The sequence below is a fragment of the Lycium ferocissimum genome, chromosome 7 (assembly GCF_029784015.1).
Source record: "Lycium ferocissimum isolate CSIRO_LF1 chromosome 7, AGI_CSIRO_Lferr_CH_V1, whole genome shotgun sequence".
Lineage (NCBI taxonomy): Eukaryota > Viridiplantae > Streptophyta > Magnoliopsida > Solanales > Solanaceae > Lycium > Lycium ferocissimum.
The window spans coordinates 5,338,291-5,356,783 of record NC_081348.1 but is presented as its reverse complement, the minus strand read 5'-3'; the positions used below and the strand labels follow the sequence as shown (position 1 = coordinate 5,356,783).

The following is an 18,493-nucleotide window of genomic DNA, read 5'->3' as shown; positions in this document are numbered from 1 at the left end:
TAACCCCTACAATACTTAGTAGGCGTTTGGTCATATGATTTGAAATTATGATTTCAAATCAGCGTTTGTTTATGAAATTTGCACAAAATTTCAGCCTCAACTTCATAGCATGATTCCAAATCCCAAAGTTTTTGTCATGGGAAGAGAGCTCTCACCTTGATGGGAGTGCAGCTATCGAGTGCGTTTCGCAACTCCTTGACACGGCTCAAAGGGGGAAATTCTCTAAAACGTAGGATTTGATTCCAAATTATGATTTCAAATTCTTTTAAATGTAAAATTTGACCCATAAATTTATATTTTGTAAAATAAAATTCATAAGTTGGTAGATATATTTTTAAAATGTAAAACTTGACTCAAAGTAGCAATGTCGGTTTGTCTTCTAGGTCATTTTATCGGAAATGCATGCTTGACGTAAGGAGATTATCCGTACAATATAAGAGAATTATATTAAAAAATAGTTACACTACAATTAGCTTTATTTGCCATATTAATAGCAAGTGATATTCAAGCACGGAACTAGATTTTAATATTTGTAAGATTTATGTTCAATAGACACAATTTTAGTACACTCAGGTATTCAGTAGGTGTTGAACCCAAAAAAAAAAAAAAAAAAAAAAGAAGAGGGTATTCAGTAGGTCATAGGCTTAAGACAATCGTATGAATAAAAAATTCTAACAAGTTTAAGAAATTGTCTAAGGAGCCGTTTGGACATGGTTTCAAATCATGATTTGAAATCATGTTTGTACATGTAATTTGGATATTTTAAGTTGTATTTTCTCTTATAGATATAAAAATCCCACAAGTTGTGAAAACTATCAAAACATTCCCAATTTTTATACAATCTTACTAAATGAGCAATTCATAGTTCATAACAAAATTAATATGCTACTAGAAGACCTTTCTAAAAAATACAACATCAATTGATTAAACTTTAGTTCAATAAAAATAAAAATTTAACATGAATAGTAATGTAACTACTCTTTAATATAATCCTCCACACATTGTAGACATAAATAAAGGTTGGTGAAATTTAATGAGGCTGGTACATGGTTAGCGGGAGTAATTGTTAAAAATATTTATCAACCTGTGGGTCTTTTTTTATATAATCCTAATAGTAATTAAAAAATCTTGAAAGTTTGAATGCTTTCAAGAGCTATATTTTATTTCAATAAGGAACTACTACTGGATATTCTTATGAGAGACCACTGGCCTCATGTTCCAAGTATTGTAAATACAACTGCTTCAAGTATTATTTTGCCCAAGGGCGGAACCACAATAAAATTTCCGTGTATGGTTGAATCAATACTTTAGTTCATATCTTGTAGTTACAGCAAAAAGTTCATCTAATATATATAAGTAATTTACTCAAAACTCGATAAACAAATAAGTTGTGTAGTTCATTATCCACAAATGTAAAATCTTGGATCCGTCTATAATTTTACCACAATGTGTTTTATTTTTATTTTATGTAGAGGACTTTAATTTACAAGAAAGTCACTAGTATTTGTGTCGTGCTAATGGATATCTCTGTTCCTCTTCATGCTCAATTTTTTAGTGTTTGAAAAAGGAAAAGTTTGTTTTGGGTTGTTTTTGCGAAAAAACTGTTTTTGAAGATTTTTAGACTCAATTTTAAAATCTTCCAAAAAAAAAAAAAAATCAGTTTACAAACTCAACTTTTTAAACTTCGAAACAAAAAGTCTCCTTACACTCTCAGCAAGAAAAAGAAAATAAAAAAGTTAAGACAAATTAAGTATTGGGCATCGTCGGTAAAGTTGGAGTGTGTATATAACTTACATGGACAATTTTAGGATGCGTTTGATGTCTTTTCCCTGTTTTGATCTTTTCTACTAAGATTATGAACTATTCTAAAGGTTATCAAATATCAATTAATATTTGTATAAAAATCATCAGCAGTTACATTTTAAGTACCTAACCAATAAGAGATCTAAAAATAAAAAACAAGAAATATTTACATGTTCATTTTTGTCCCCTTTAATTGTATAGGACTGCAGCACTCAACAAATTGTAAATTTGCAATACACGTCATCTAAAGTGCACAGATACACATATGCGATGGAGGCACACAACGAAACAGTCCACAACCGTCAGATCACAAAACCCACATCTGAGCCGTCCATTTCAGAATTCAAAATTCAAATTTCAAATCTCTCAACTTTACCGTTAGAGCGCCCATTTTATAAACCCTAACCTTGACTCTCAAAATTCACCCAAAAGACACCATCTCTGTGTCACAATGGCAACCAAAAAACTCCCACTCCAATCAAGCAACAATGCCAACATTAGCAAAACAATCGAACAAACCTACCAAAAGAAAACCCAACTCGAACACATCCTTCTTCGACCCGATACATACATCGGATCTGTCGAAAAACACACACAAACACTCTGGGTATGGGAAAACGAGACCATGGTACATCGACCGGTCACATACGTGCCCGGTTTGTACAAGATCTTCGACGAGATCTTAGTAAATGCAGCTGATAATAAACAGAGAGATCCTAAAATGGACGCGCTTGAAGTAGTGATCGATCCTGAAGAGAATTTGGTTAGCGTATATAATAACGGTGATGGAATTCCTGTTGAGATACATCAGGAAGAAGGTGTTTATGTGCCTGAACTGATTTTCGGGCATTTGTTGACTAGTAGTAATTATGATGATGCTGAGAAGAAGACTACTGGTGGTAGAAATGGATATGGTGCTAAGCTTACCAACATTTTTTCTACTGAATTTGTTATTGAAACTGCTGATGGAAAACGACAGAGGAAATATAAGCAGGTAATTCGTCACATTCTACGCGATTTGTTTGTTTTCGCTAGTTTTGTTATGGTTACTGGCAGAAAATATTTACACCACGTAACCCATACTTTGAGTTTGTTACCCCATTTAGCTCAAACATCTTTTATACACTGTTATACAATTTAATATAAGGTTGATACATTATGTATAATGCTCTCCCCCAGGTATAATGTTGTATAGTATTGTATATTGGGCTATGTGGTTTTATATTTTATTATGGGGTGTATATTTTTGAAAATTTCCTGCTTTTCCGTAATATTATGGTTGAAAATGTTGAAAGCTACTGTGTTTACTCTTAGTTATTATGGGAGTTTTAGTCTCTGATTTCATGAAACACTAAATTAACAGCAATGTGCATATTTTTTATGTCGGAAATTTTGAATGAGATTATGAATATACTGACGGTGACTTTAATAGGTTTTAGGACATCTAATTTATTTTACAAACTGAATCAATTGATAATTGTGGTATTTATGATATTTAAATGAGAAGGTATAGGATAATTTACTACTTGATATTGTAACTATAATTGTAAGCCTTAGAGCCGGCTGAAGATCTTATTAGTTAGGAAAATGGAAATTTGGGATTTTCGATTAAGCTTCTTTTTTTCGATTATCAATGAGGATGCTCTAAATTTATGGCTCTTTCTGATAGTTTCCAGTTTACCTTCAAGCGAAATACTACTTTTTATAGTTGTTTTGATTGTTGGTTGAGTGCTGTTTTCTAAACAAGTGAATTATGTGTTGTGTCAATGAAGGTTTTCTCTAACAACATGGGAAAGAAGTCTGAACCAGTCATAACAAAATGCAAAGCAAGCGAGAACTGGACAAAAGTTTCATTTAAGCCAGACTTGGCAAAGTTTAACATGGAAAACCTTGAAGCAGATGTTGTTGCTCTAATGAGGAAGAGAGTGATCGATTTGGGTGGATGTCTCGGAAAGACTGTGAAGGTGAAACTCAATGAACAGCGCATTCCCGTCAAATCATTTGAAGAGTATTGCAAGCTTTTCTTAGATGCTACTGATGCGAAAAGGTTAACTGTCAAAAAATTTATATTTTCTAATCTTTACTTTTTTTTTACTTTGAAAGGTATGCTAACATTCACTAATTTTGCAGGGAGTTCCTAAAAGTTAAAGACGCGGACGGAGTATTAAGGTGGGAGATATGTGTGAGTTTGAGTGAAGGACAATTTCAACAGGTACTGATGACAAGTTGCTTGAGCCAAAACTATAGTTGTAATCTATGAAATTTTTAGGTCTGAAACTAACATGGTCTAGCATGATAATTTGGGCAGGTCAGTTTTGTGAATAGCATCGCGACAATTAAGGGTGGAACTCACGTTGATTATGTGGCTAACCAGATAGCTAACCACGTAATGGGTGTTGTGAACAAGAAGAATAAAAATGCTAACATCAAAGCCCACGCAGTGAAGAACCATTTATGGATGTTTGTTAATGCTCTCATTGACAATCCTGCTTTTGATTCACAAACTAAAGAAACCTTGACCCTGCGTCAGAGCAGTTTTGGTTCGAAATGTGAACTTCAACCAGATTTTCTGAAGAAAGGTACGTTAGTTCAACTACAGGTCGTTCTCTTTTATGCTTGCAAAGACCAATTATGTTATTATTTCTATTAAGTATGTGGTTTTGATTATCATTTTCCCGACATTACTACAGTGGAGAAGAATATTGGCATTGTGGACACTCTACTCTCCTGGGCAGACTTTAAAAATAGCAAAGACCTTAAGAAGACTGATGGGAAAAAATCTGGGAAGGTCAACGTGGAAAAGCTAGAAGATGCTAATGATGCAGGAGGGAGGAATTCCGATAAATGCACATTGATTTTGACTGAAGGAGATTCAGCCAAGGCTCTAGCTGTATGCTATACCTTTTTGACTTTCTTTAACCTCATTATGTTCAATACCACCTTTGATGTGCTTCTAAGGGAACTGAGCTGTTTCACAGATGGCTGGAATGTCTGTTGTTGGGCGAGATCACTATGGCGTGTTCCCTTTGAGGGGTAAACTGCTAAATGTAAGGGAAGCAAGTCATAAACAGGTTTCAGAAAATAAAGAAATTGAAGCTATCAAGAAGATTCTTGGACTTCAGACAGGCAAAGAATATGACACTGTCAAATCGCTCAGATATGGTCATCTAATGATTATGACTGATCAGGTGCCCTTGCTTCTGCAATATCCATCTTTCTGCTTATGTTGAATGGTTTGTGATTTTTCACTGTGATTGAACTATATTTTATACTTGTGTAGGATCATGATGGTTCACATATCAAGGGTCTCTTAATTAATTTCATCCACACTTTTTGGCCGTCCTTGCTGAAAGTTCCGTCTTTCTTGGTGGAGTTCATAACACCAATTGTGAAGGTGAAATTTATACCTTTTTTAAAATAGCCAAAGTACATCAATCAGGTTCGGAAGATTTTTTAGTAAATACATTAGTCTGAACATTGTTGTTTTGCAGGCTACTCATAAAAATGGGAGGGTACTGGCATTTTATACCATGCCTGAGTATGAGTCATGGAGAAATAGTTTGGGTGATAATTCAAGTGGTTGGTCTATTAAGTACTATAAGGTTTGTCTACCAAACATTTCATAAAACCATCAGATGTAGCTTTCTTCTAATTGTTCTCTTTACTGCCTTGACAGGGGTTGGGAACAAGTACTTCAAAGGAAGGAAAAGAGTACTTCCAAGATCTTCAGAAACACAGGAAAGATTTTTTCTGGGCAGATAACCAAGATGGGGAATCAATAGAACTTGCTTTCAGTAAGAAGAAGATAGAAGCAAGGAAGAATTGGCTTAGACAATTTGAGGTTGGGACCAATAATATTTTTATTTTAGTATTGATTACAATGCATTTAAAATTTCCCAATTTGACTCGTTAATCTCTATTTTTTCTTGTCCTATGCAGCCTGGTACCCATCTAGACCAGAAAGACAAGTACATCTCATACACTGAATTTGTTAACAAAGAGCTTATTCTGTTTTCAATGGCTGACCTTCAAAGGTCTATTCCATCAATGCTTGATGGTTTGAAACCGGGTCAAAGGAAGATTCTGTTTTGTGCATTTAAGAGGAATTTTTTTAAGGAAGCAAAAGTTTCCCAATTTTCTGGTTATGTCTCTGAGCACTCAGCTTACCATCATGGTGAGCAGAGTCTTAGCAGCACCATCATTGGAATGGCACAGGACTATGTTGGCAGCAATAATGTAAATCTTTTGCAACCAAATGGTCAATTTGGTACTCGAAATATGGTGAGAAACTAAATTTCCTTATATGAATCTTACTTTTATATGATGCAATTCCTTCTTTCATTTATTCATCTACCGCACATCCTTCAATTGCAGGGAGGTAAAGATCATGCAAGCTCTAGGTACATTTACACTAGGCTTTCACCAATTGCAAGGTTTCTGTTTCCCAAGGATGATGATACCATTCTTGATTACTTGAATGAAGATGGGCAATCTATTGAGCCTACTTGGTAACTATAATCTAATAGACAATTATGTACCTTCATATCTAGCGAAGAAAAATCAAACGATTGCAAATAACTGACCGTTGATTCTCTTTTCACTTAGGTATGTACCAATCATTCCAATGGTACTTGTGAATGGCAGTGAAGGTATAGGGACAGGTTGGAGTTCATACGTTCCAAATTATAATCCAAGGGACCTTGTCGCTAATGTAAGGCGCTTACTGAATGATGAGCTAATGGAGCCAATGGATCCATGGTATAAAGGTTTCAAAGGAATAATAGAGAAAACAGCAACGAAAGAAACTGGAGCTACCTACACTGTAACTGGTATCATAGAGGAGGTCAATGAAACGACTCTTAGGATTTCTGAGTTGCCGGTCCGGAGGTGGACAGAGGATTATAAGCAGTTTTTGGAATCCATGACAGTGTCAACTGACAAGGCCAAGGATGCCTTCATAAAGGTACGTCCATTGAGTTAATCACTGATTTATTTATTTTCTTTTGAGAAGTACTTTAAGGTAGACAAATAATAAGGAGTTTCTTCTTGCAGGAAGTAAAAGCCTATGGTGATGAGAACTCTGTACATTTTGAAGTGACCTTGTCAGAGGAGAATCTGCTACTGGCCCAGCAAGAGGGTTTGCTTAAAAAGTTTAAGCTGACTACTACTATAAGCACCAGCAATATGCACCTTTTTGACTCTAGGGGCAAAATTAAGAAATATGACACCCCAGAAGAGAGTACGTAATGCCCACTAAATTATATTAGATTTGTGGAAAATATATGCTGCTATTTACCGTTTAAATTCTTTTGCTGTAGTTCTTGAGGAGTTCTACCATGTACGACTCCAGTATTATGAGAAAAGAAAGGCAAGTTTATGAAATAACTGAACTGAAATACATTTCTTCCTCCTGAATGCTGGCCATTGACTGTATACTTTTAACTTATGCAGAGAGCTCTATTAGAGATTCTCGAATTGGAGTTGCTGAGAATTGAGAACAAGGTGAAATTCATCCTTGGAGTTGTGAAAGGAGAAATCATTGTGAACAACAGGAAGAGAGCTGATCTCTTGCTTGAATTGAAGAATAAAGGTTTTACTCCTTTCCCCAAGAAAAAGGCTGTTGAAGCTGTTGCTGCAGACACAACTGACGATGCAGAAGATAGCGAAGAGAGTCCAGAGGAGTCAAATAGAGGAGTTAGGGCTAGTGATTATGACTACTTGCTGTCGATGGCAATAGGAACATTGACTCTTGAGAAGGTTCAACAGCTGTGTGCTGAGAGGGATAAACTGAATGGTGAGGTGGACGAAATGAGAAATGCAACTCCAAAGGTTTTGTGGATGAAAGATCTTGATGTCCTTGACAAACAGCTTGATGTATGCCTCAACTGAAAGTTACTTCTTGACAACTTTTGAGCATGCTTCCTTACTCATCTTAATAAACGCTTTTCCTTATATACTTCAGGAACAAGATAAAATTGATATTCAGACTGAGGAAGCTAGAGAGAAGATAAAGAAGAAGACGATGAAAGCAGCTGGATCAAAGGCGCCCAAGCCTAAACCCCGAAAAACTACTAAGAAGGCTGGTGTAGTGGAGTCTACTGCGGAACCAATGGACGTGTCAGTTGGTTCAACGGCGGAAACAGGTTAGCATCTAATTCATGGCTTTTTCTGTACTTTTAACGGATTCTTGATGTACTGAATTGTGTTTTCCTATCTTCTCAAGCCAAAGTTACTGAGGTTGTGAAGCCAAAAGGCAGAGGAGGAGGTTCAAAGAAAGCTCCTGCAAAGGTTTGGAATCACATTAGATTTCCTTCAAAGACTTTGTTTCAACAAGGATATTTCTTTTTCTTTTATTACTATCATAGTCCTCTGCTAATACGTTAACTTTCAATACGTATCATCAGCAGGCAAAACCTGTTGCTGTTGAAGATGAAGAAGATGATGATGAAGTGCTAGCGTTGAAAGACAGACTTGCAGCTTACAACCTTAACTCTTCTCCAGATCGCTCCGAAGGCAAGTTAAATTTGCTATAGTGTATTATGGAAGGTAGAATATTTTTCATTATTATATTTTGTCTTCTAGAACTTATGAGTATTTCACACCTGCAGTAATGGAGACTGAAGCGCCAAAAGCTCAAAAGAAAGCACCTGCTAGAAAGGCTGCTGCGCAAAAGAAGACTCTGCCATCCACTGCAGATGTTTCTGACGATGAGGATGAGATTGAAATTAGTGATGATGAGTTTGAGCCAGAGGTAGCTGTGGAAGGGGAAAAGAAAGGAGGGAGGAAACCAGCAGCTTCAAAAGCAGCAGCTAAACCCCCAAAGAAGAGAGCACCAGCAGCAGCTAATAAGCAATCACTAAGTATTGGTCAGAGACTCATAACTGAAGTTTTGAAGCCTGCAGAGGAAGCTGGTGTCTCACCAGATCGAAAAGTGAGGAAAATGAGGGAATCTCCATTTAACAAGAAAAGTGGAGCTGTTATGGCAAGTCCTGTTTCTTCCTTGGGCAGTCTAGAAGTAGAAGAGCAAGTCAGCGAAGCTGTTGTGGCTCCCAAAACTAGACCACAGAGGGTAAATCGTGGGAAGAAGACAACATATGTTATCAGTGATTCTGATACCGAAGATGAGGAGAACAATGATTTTGAACCTTCTGATGATTCTGATTTCGATGGAGATGATGATTAGAGAGGCTGCGCCTGCTCATTTCAGAAATCTGAAGTGTTCCCTTAGAATCGATGGAGTAGATGATTAATCTCTGTAGTTAGTTACTGTTGTGTGTTGATTTCTAGGCCTGTAAACCAATGAGCTTGTTGGTTTCTTGAAAATTTGACTGCTGCAAACAAATCAAAATGCCTTTCAGACCTTTGTTAATTTCTATGTTTTGTTGTTTCTTTTCATTTTTTTAGTCTCGTATGTCGATGGATTGTTTACTGCTCGCTAACATCCAGATGATAAACTTTCAATCATCTTATGAAGAAGTGCAGGTTTGATTTTATTTTCTGATGTCTTACAACAGTACTCGATATATTAGAACACAATATTAAATGCAATTATATGTTGCTAGTCTAGTTGCACTACTTTGAAAAATGTTGTGTAAACTTCTGTATGAGCTTATGAACACAATATTAAATGCAATATATGTTGTAGCTAGTCTAGTTGCACTACTTTGAAAAATGTTGTGTAAACTTCTGTACAAGACTTCTATAACTCTTAAGAGCAAGTGAGAAAGTATTCGAAAAACAATAACATTTAAAAAGGTAGTAAGTACTAAGTACCAGTCTGAATATATTTGCTTCCGGCCATTTCTATATTTTAACTCAAAAAAGACCTTTTTTTCTTGCTTGACAAATAAGACGAAATGCATACGCAATTCAACAGAGTAGGATTAAATATGTTGAGGATCCCTTTTGTATAGGCTGGATACCTCGTGCCATTGCACAATACTTTTTTGCTTACCATCTGTGCATTCACATCATCTATGATTGTAAAAAGATAGGTTGGTTCTATCTTTCAGTCATGAACAGGGAGTTAAGCAGGAACTTTTTGCTATCTCCCTCAAAGTTTAATGTAATGATATTTAAGATGAATAAAATGAGTTAGTTGGGAAAAAAAAAAAAATTCAACACTTTTAGTATGTCAAAGAGAAACATGCTTAAGATCTTTCTGTCTTGTAACAAAAATGAAGCTAATTATTTCATTCTATCTCTAAATAAACATAGCTTAGGAGTAGATGAAGTGCTTGCCTCGGCTGGTTAAAAAAAATGTTCTTACTGATGAACATTAGAATGTTCTTCTCTTCAACATTGGTCTTTAATGTCTAATTGTGCAGATTACATCTACAGTATTAACATTCGTTTTACATTGCTTTTGCAGAGTGGATCAGAATTCAAGAACGAACTTATCATTAACAAATATGAGCCAGGAAGGGGTTGGATTAGCTATGTCTCCCTAATGAGAGGAAGATACAACTCACATTAGACATCACATGAATAGATCAAATGGCAAACGCACCCACGGTGCGTCGAGGAACCAATGAAATAGGTGAAAATCATGAGAGACTAGGGTTCAAATTCGAATAAAGACAAAATATTGAGTGATTTCTTCCCACCTACCTAAGTTTCGATGGTCTTTATCACCCAATAACACTTGTTGGTTGTTGGACCGATAAAATAGTTATAGGTATGCACAAGCTAATCAGGCACCGCCGTTGTATATATATATAAAAGGAGATCTAGTGGTACTCATTTCACTTGTTTTGGAAATACCTAGATACACACAATGCAGGTACTGAATGGCTCTTCCTCACAATTATACTCTCTCAACTGCAACACAGGCACTTCGCCGAAGTAGTTTAGAAATAGTCAATATAAAATTCCCTATTTGAAAAAGAACTCATTTATATAAGGAGTCGGATAATCAAGTACTGAATCTCTACTTTCCTCGTTTTCTCATCTTGTCCATAACTGAGGTTCATCTGTAACATAAAGACATAAGGTGGTCTCTGTACAGATTCTGGTTAGCATAATACAAGGAATGCTAGACTAAAGAACACCTACAAGTTTAATATACTTCAGGTGTTTCTACCTTGCAAATACTGCTTAAGAGAAAAACAAGGGTGTCCTAAACAAGATGTTACTAATTAATCACAAACTGAGATTCCTTCTAGTAGCTTCCATTTTCAACAACAGATCTTTGATGTTATTTTCCATTCTCATTTTCATATTGAAGTAGTCCTGATAAGCTCTGTCTAAAGACTGCAACTCTTGCAACTTTTGTTTCCGCATATCCTCAGCGTCAGCCAATCGCAATTTTGTGATGCGGGTTATGTATTCTTCTTCAATTCTTTCACTCTTAGTTACAGCAATGCGTTTCAGAGCATCAGCCTCTCTCCTCGCTTCATCAGCTCGTGCTTGGAACATTTTAGCTTCTGCCTGTTTGATTCTAACAATGCTCTCTAGTTCATCAAATACTGGTCCCTTTTCTATACTTGGCTGAAAAACCGAGTTCATTGCCTGCTTTTCATTCCGAAGGCTATCAAAACTTGAAGGCAAACCTGTAGGCTTTTCCACTTGAGGAACCTTCTCTGAACTAACAGATTTCAGCCACATTGCTCCCTGGCTGGGCCGAGCAATGCCATTGTTCCCTTCGTGGTTCTTTGTTGACAACTCCTTTCCTTGAATAATTGGAACACTGTCAGATTTGACTGAATCAGGCTCTGCATTCACAGTTAAAATGAAGAAAGTGAACATTCATGTCAAATTGAGCATTAACATTAGGAATTGGGAGTGACAAAACTCGACAGTCCCAAGGACGTCTATGGAGAGAGGAGACAACAGACAAGTGAAAAAGCCATTAAAGGAATACTTCAGCATTTTCAACTCAAGAAATGAAGATATCTCAATTTCTATTCCTTAGCAAGTAATATGACGACCCATAATCCGTCGATTCAACCTACAGCCAGTGTGATAGGAATTATGTCAAATCACTAGAGAAGTAGAAACAAGCACCAGCAGTTGGTGTGATAGGAATAAAGTCACGAGTAGAAAAGTAAACATGAGTCCACTTATATGTGTTGGGCAAAGCATAAACAGTCCCAGATCTGGAAAAAAGAAGCAGGTTTTTGGTACATTTATCATCAGCTAGACACAATCCAACGATGATGAATTCTCTATCTATAAAAAATTAATCTAAATATATTGGAACAGTATGATTGAGTGACGCAGGAAAAATGATATAGAAGGCAAAAGATAAAAATCAAATGGAGCTGAGAGGAGAGGAGAAAATAATCTTAGCATACCAACTTAACCAAAATAAGACACTCAGTTAACAAATAATGACTATTTGATTTGTTGACTTTGTATCGAAAACATTGCAGTATCTGCTCTAATATTAGAATAGTCAAACAAATTTCAGTTACAGAAATCTAAGAAAGTCGTTTAGAATGATAGAATTTGTGGAAACATGTCAAACAGTTTGAAATGTCTGGAAATGTTAACTGTCACCTAAACAGATGGTGAGTACAATTCTTTTATTAATTATTTATACCACTAAATAAAGGTTCACAGATGAAAAACATTTAGATAAGTGCATTGTGCACCTGGAGATAATCCATTCTACTCTTTCTTCTTTTGATAAGCCATTTTACTTCTTTTACTTCTTTTTTTTCAAAAATAAGTGAGGCAAAGTCATCTTACTTCCAGCTTGATAAGCCATTGGTACATTTGTTAGCATGGCATTCCATTTACTCAGAAACTATTACATTAGGATTAAAGTTATACATAAAACAGAAGACTTTTAAACTTACATTGAATACAAGTTTGTAACTAACAAGTTCCACAGCCTAACTTATAACACATTCAATTTTGCACTATGAAGTGGACAGTATGATCCTTACAATCCAATTAGCATCGAGGAAAGTAGAGATCCTTATTACGGCAGGCATCAACAACAATAGGGCATGTAGAATTTTAGGCAAATAGGACAGTAAATAAGCCACCATGTACTGTCACAAGTATGTGGTTCCAATCCATATCAGTGTTAAGGGCTTCAAAAAAAAAAACTTGCAAGTTTGCACCATTTATATGAGAAAATGGCCAAATGCCCCCCAACGTATAACTGGACTACCAACTACACACCTATTTTACACAGGGCTAATTACCCCTGAACATTTTTAAAATGGAATATATACCCCCCTAAAAGGTCACACTTAAATTTGGGTTATGTGATGATATACACTCGCCTGCCACGTGTATATTTCATTTAAGAAAAACTTTTTCATTCTTTATTCTCATTTGTTTGCCTTCTTTCATTATTTTTCCTTATTCTATTGTTTTTTCTTTATTTTTTTCTTTTCTCTGGTTTCTTCTTTATATACCTTCGCCACCTCCGGTGAACCCACTTTCCATTTCCGATCATAATCCCGCCGTGCTCCTCCATACATCCTCTTCTACTGCTACTGCCATCAAAACCCCTCCACCACCACCCCCTATTTGTATCCCATCCCCTTCTCCTTCCCTTCACCCAGCACTGCCGTTTTCTCCATTGTCGTCACCCACGATAGCTTATTCAAAGCTTCCTCATATACTTTCCTCCTCCTCTGTTTCATCTCATCACCGTCAGCCTCCGGAACAACAGAAAAACCCGTGAAACATCTGCACATTCTCTCTGGATCAAGTTTGAATTCATACAATAAGGATTATACATACGATGGAAAAGGAAACTCGACGTATTCCAGCTTAGAGTAATTTGAACACATCCAAAAAAGAATTTTTGATACAGATCTGAGTAAAAAGGGAATGGGGCGGGTGCGAGTTAGGTCAAGAATCCTAAATTAGTGCGTCCTCTTCTGCTGAACCCTATTAAATGTCTTCTTCTTTAAGGATATTCTTGATACTGATTTAGAAGAGAGAAATCTGAAAGAGTCGTCTTCTTTGTCTCCAGTGGTCTTGCTGGAAAATATTTCGATCAGTGAAGAGGGAAACAAAAAAAAAAATCATTGTCTCAATAAAATATTTACATACTAGGAGTAATGCCACATTAAGAAAATAATTTTAAGATTATTTATTTATATAATTTATAATAAGAAATGACGTGTACAATTTTGTTAATGTAATTAATTTGGTTAGTCTCACTCTCTTTGCCACATCAGCACTTAGGGGGTAAATAATTCCATTTTAAAAATGTTGAGGGGTGTAATAGGCATTTGGCCGTTTTCTCCCATTTATATCTTATCACAGGAAGATATGTAATACTTGAAACACAGTATCAGCTTTGAGACATCAGCAACAAAGTAACCAGCTGAGAATCCATCTTGAACTTAGTATTACCAATACAACATAAGAAAAAGATCATTTGCTAAGTAAAGACGGAATATCAACAAAACCTGATTGACGGTCAAGAACTCACCAGTCAGGAAGAAATGCATAATTTGACTTTGAACTTCTTGAAGGTCCGCCTTAATTGCTAATTTTGACAGCATATAATTAGCAATTTCATGCAAGCGTTTCCCTCTGACGTCCTCGCTGGCACAAAAAATTCTTTTCACATATTCAAGCTCCTTGGAAAAAGCTTCTGCCGTCCATTCCTTCGCAAAGTTTTGGAAAACCTCTTTTACAAAGCCGAACATTTCAGATGGATGGTTACAGGCAACACAATGGAACTGCATCTCTACACTACCCTTTGCACCAGAAGCACTACGTCCATTCCTGATGTAAGATTCACGTAGCCCACAATCCGCGTGACACCAGTGCAGACATACATCACACCCAACCCAGCTACACGTATTAGACGCCATGTCAAACTTGGAACACACAAGGCACATGCAAGCACTGCAGAAACCATTCTTCTGTGAGCATACTTTGCACTCGCATTCATCCACAGGCAACGAGGATCGACAAGTGAGATTTCTACATCTTAAATTCAGAAATATGTCTGCCAATTCAGGTGATGAAACATCATAACTCGGCCTAAGAAATTCTTGGAGACCGGTTTTTAGAGCCACCAGCAACTCTAGTTGACTCCTGTGGGATTTCAGTAGTGTATCCGAAGTGATGTCAGACCTATTCTGCAGTTCCTTTTGCAGAGCACTAAGCTGCCAGTGTTTACCAGGATTTGTGATGATGTCGCAGACAGCCTCCTTCAGACAAAGCAAATGTTGCCCAGAGATCTCATTAAATCTCCTGGCGGTCACATGTATCGGCTCAGAAACCATGGTTGTGATTACTGATTCAATGAAGTCAGGTCCAACAGCCAATTGGAGCTCTTTGTTTTCAGAACCCCCGAACCTATAAAAGCTACTATCTTGTGCTCTAGTTAATTGTTTCTTATCTTTATTATATTCTGATCCAGTTTCATGAGACCCAACACTCTGTGTAGGAGATCTAGCTCCATTTGAATGACGAGATGCTTTACCAGTACTTAGTTGCCTGTTCAGTCCAGCAGGTAATCTAGAGCCTCCCTCTGCAGCTCTGAGATGTTTTGCTACAGCTTGACCACTAGAATTTCCTTGAGATGCTTGAGACTGCTGATACAAACCAGTTCCATTTGGTAACATGCCTTGAGAATTTGGGATGTCATTATTCTTCTGCTCATTTGAAGCAAGGGCTTGCCAATCGACGCCTTGAAAGAGGGGGCGACTTTTAACAGATTGCTCATAATCAACTGGATCATGTGTCAGTGAGCAGCTAGGATTATGAGTGAAGTGCTGTGATCCTGAGAAGGACATAGACATGGTATAGCCATCAGAATTTGTGCGAAATGAGCTGGCAAAGGATTGGAAACTCCTTCCTTGACTAGGAGAACCAGGAGCCTGGACTTCATTCTGTGCACCAATAGGTAACAAGACATTTGGCAAGCTAAGAGAAAGCTCAAGTGGTTCCAGACCAAACTTTTCATCTTTGGTCATGCAATTACTAAATTTGTCTGCTTTCTCAGTTTCTTTGACAGGACCAGACAAGAACAACTCAAGGCCCCTGGTACTTGGTCCTTCCATATCAGAGTTCCCACAACGTACAATGCCTTGTGGCTCGGTTTCCATCAAACCATCTGCAGGAGGGACAGTGATATTACCAGGCGAAACAGCGACACTTTTTCCCTTGTCCTTGACACTCTGTGGTACATCTTCATGTGCACCAGAAGAAATAGAGCCTGGTCGTCCACCTTCCCGAACAAGCTCCCTATTTAATTCACGGATCTCAATACAATTTACCTTAGATTCAGCAACTCTGTTCTTCTCCTCCCCTTGTTCCCTTTTCTTAGGTGGTAGCTTCTCAGCATCTACATTCTTTTCTTCTTCCCTAGAGCCACTGCTTTTCCTGGTGGACTCATTCTTTTCAGCAACATGATCTACCACAGTCTCGGTTCCATTTCCCATTCCACTGGGGCCCATTGATGTGCCGTGATCAGACAAGCCATCACTGTCCTTGAAAATGTCTTGGACATTATCCGACTGTGTCTCTTCCGACTGCTCAGCAGTAACACTTACTTTACTGAGCTCAACCTTCTGCTCATACAAAGAATTCACTACATCATCTCGTCTCTTACTCTCAACGTGACGCTCACTTTCATGCTCCATCAGTGAGGGGTTCACCTCACCGGAAGCTTCCTCTTCAGCAGCAGGCTCAGTTGCAGAAGATGGATGATCAGGCTCCAGTTCCCCCTCTTCCATTTCACTGCTATGTCCACCACCACTCTCCATTCGCAAGCCTCCACTTTTCTTAACTTCAACACTCCTCGATTGTTCACTACCAGAGTCCTTTGACCAAGCAGGTGATTTTGCATCTCTCCATCCCGGGGGTGACTTTGCCTTGCCAATATCTTCTGATTCATTTCTACTTCCTCTTGCTGAATCCCCACCACTCCTCGTACCTTCATCACTATCTTTCCCGCTACCAAACCTGCGCCATGATGACACACTCCCCTCTCGCCTGGACCTATCCCTCTCTGATCTGAACCCCTTTGGAAAATCCCTCCTTGGTCCAGAAAAACTCTCTGACCTATGAATCCGGTCAGCACCATATCCACCGCGTGGAGAAGAGCTTAAAACCCCTCTTTCGTTACTATGCCTGTATCGGTTGTAACTCTTCCGTCTATCATAGTTGTCCACATCATAATCTGTTCGCTTCTTAATCGGTCTGAGACTCTCGCGGTCATCCTCAAACCGATCATATCTAGACGACGAAGAAGAAGATAAACCCTTTCTCCCACTCTCAGGCTTGTAATAAAAGTTCCGGTTGGAAGATGAACGATGCAAACTCGAATCCTCCTCCCTTCTTGCCCAATCTTTCAACACACCTTTCTCCCCAGATGACTCAAGATCATCACTAGATCTCAATCTCTTCATTGTGAGCTTACAAAACCAACTTCCTACAAGTCAAAAGGTTTCATTCAACTTTAATCAGAACCAGATTCATCTCTTCTAAATACATCAGAGAAAAACCCCTTCAAAACCTAATATTCCAAGAGTACAAAAGCAACAATAACAAAAAGAATAAATCTTTTAGCTCTAGTCAACTCTGAATCTTAAGCAAAAAATAGATACTCAAAGCTTAAATCTTTCAGCTGAAGGAAAAAATTTCTTCAACATCAACAGATCTCCAAGAGAACTATCCTAATTCACCAAACAAAGGATACAAAAACTAAAGCACAATAAACTATAAAAACCCAATCTTTTTCAATTCAAATTTCAAGAACCCAAATTGGGGGTTTTCCAAGATTACAACTTTTTTGCATCAAGAAAGCTCAGATTCAAAAACCCATTTGACAAGATGTTCATATTACCACAACAGTCCACCAGAGCAGCTGGAACCTTTTCTCTTCAAAGATTTGGAACCATTTGGGATGTTTCTGAGTAAATTTCTTCTACCCCTAGAGAGAGAGAGAGAGAGAGAGAGAGAAATATTGATAATAGTCAACGCAATTTTAACTGCTAGCGTGTACTTGGGTAGGTCTTTGTTTGCTTTCTTTTGTGGTGTGAAAGGAGAGAGAGAAAGGAGACTTGAATACGCAAAGTGCGTACAACGCATCGGTCAAGCTCTCTTCTTTCTTAATACAATCCGTCCTTGTATTTTGAGGTAAATTGTCGCTTTTGTTCCTTCACTATTTTGCTTGTCTAACATTATCCCTTTTTTCTTGGTTCTTTTTTTTTATCGTTTCAGTGATGTCTAACATTTTCTGAGTTCATTAGGTTTTTTTCGTGCTTGTTCCTCGAACGGATGATTGGAAGAATTTGTAGCGACACAGAGATTTTTACCGTAATTATTTTAACGAACTTGAATGCTAGTTTCTCCTCTGATACATGGAGTAATTTTATGAACGTGTGTGTTCTGTTGTAAAAGAACCTCATTCTTGCAATAGGTGTCAATAATAATCTCAGTTAAGCCGACTATTTTTGTAATGTACTCAAAGATTTGAGAAAGAAATTAGGGCAGAATAGGAAGTTTTATCGATCAATGATTCAAAACTGTTACAATATCGATGTAAGAATGAAAAGCTACAGTAATATCTCCTTAGCTTGAGCTTCAGCAATGGAGTTCCCGTAACAAAAAAGAGGGAATTTAGGAAGGAAAGAGGAAGAATAGAAAAGAGATCGAGAGAGAGAGAGAACTAAAGGTGAGAAAATATCCGCAAAATGTCTAACTGCCCAGCTCGGCAGCTCCTAATTTGTTGGAGAATTTAATTGAGCTGGAATAAATT

General features: G+C 37.4%; 2 protein-coding genes across 4 annotated transcripts; one reads left to right on the top strand and one right to left on the bottom strand.

Annotated features, from left to right (window-relative positions):
• The first annotated feature begins 2,222 nt into the window (after positions 1-2,222).
• Positions 2,223-9,296, top strand: LOC132063160 (DNA topoisomerase 2). Of its 2 annotated transcripts, none has more exons than XM_059455607.1 (19): positions 2,223-2,797; positions 3,576-3,850; positions 3,934-4,015; positions 4,112-4,382; positions 4,494-4,693; positions 4,782-4,991; positions 5,084-5,197; positions 5,295-5,405; positions 5,480-5,644; positions 5,743-6,084; positions 6,178-6,311; positions 6,409-6,766; positions 6,856-7,042; positions 7,122-7,171; positions 7,255-7,677; positions 7,766-7,946; positions 8,027-8,091; positions 8,211-8,316; positions 8,412-9,296. In XM_059455607.1, the coding sequence occupies exons 1-19, from the start codon at positions 2,255-2,257 to the stop codon at positions 8,984-8,986; spliced, it is 4,392 nt and encodes a 1,463-aa protein (XP_059311590.1). In that variant the 5' UTR covers positions 2,223-2,254; the 3' UTR covers positions 8,987-9,296. The 2 variants fall into 2 exon arrangements, with proteins under 2 accessions (XP_059311590.1, XP_059311589.1); XM_059455606.1 differs by having other exon boundaries at positions 8,208-8,316.
• Positions 9,297-10,680: 1,384 nt separating this feature from the next.
• On the bottom strand, positions 10,681-17,755 carry LOC132063159 (protein OBERON 4). Of its 2 annotated transcripts, none has more exons than XM_059455604.1 (2): positions 14,207-17,745; positions 10,681-11,516 (listed from the first exon to the last, which is right to left on the bottom strand). In XM_059455604.1, the coding sequence occupies exons 1-2, from the start codon at positions 17,139-17,141 to the stop codon at positions 10,945-10,947; spliced, it is 3,507 nt and encodes a 1,168-aa protein (XP_059311587.1). In that variant the 5' UTR covers positions 17,142-17,745; the 3' UTR covers positions 10,681-10,944. The 2 variants fall into 2 exon arrangements, with proteins under 2 accessions (XP_059311587.1, XP_059311588.1); XM_059455605.1 differs by lacking the exon at positions 10,681-11,516 and adding an exon at positions 13,300-13,452 and having other exon boundaries at positions 14,207-17,755.
• Between the last annotated feature and the right edge of the window lie 738 nt (positions 17,756-18,493).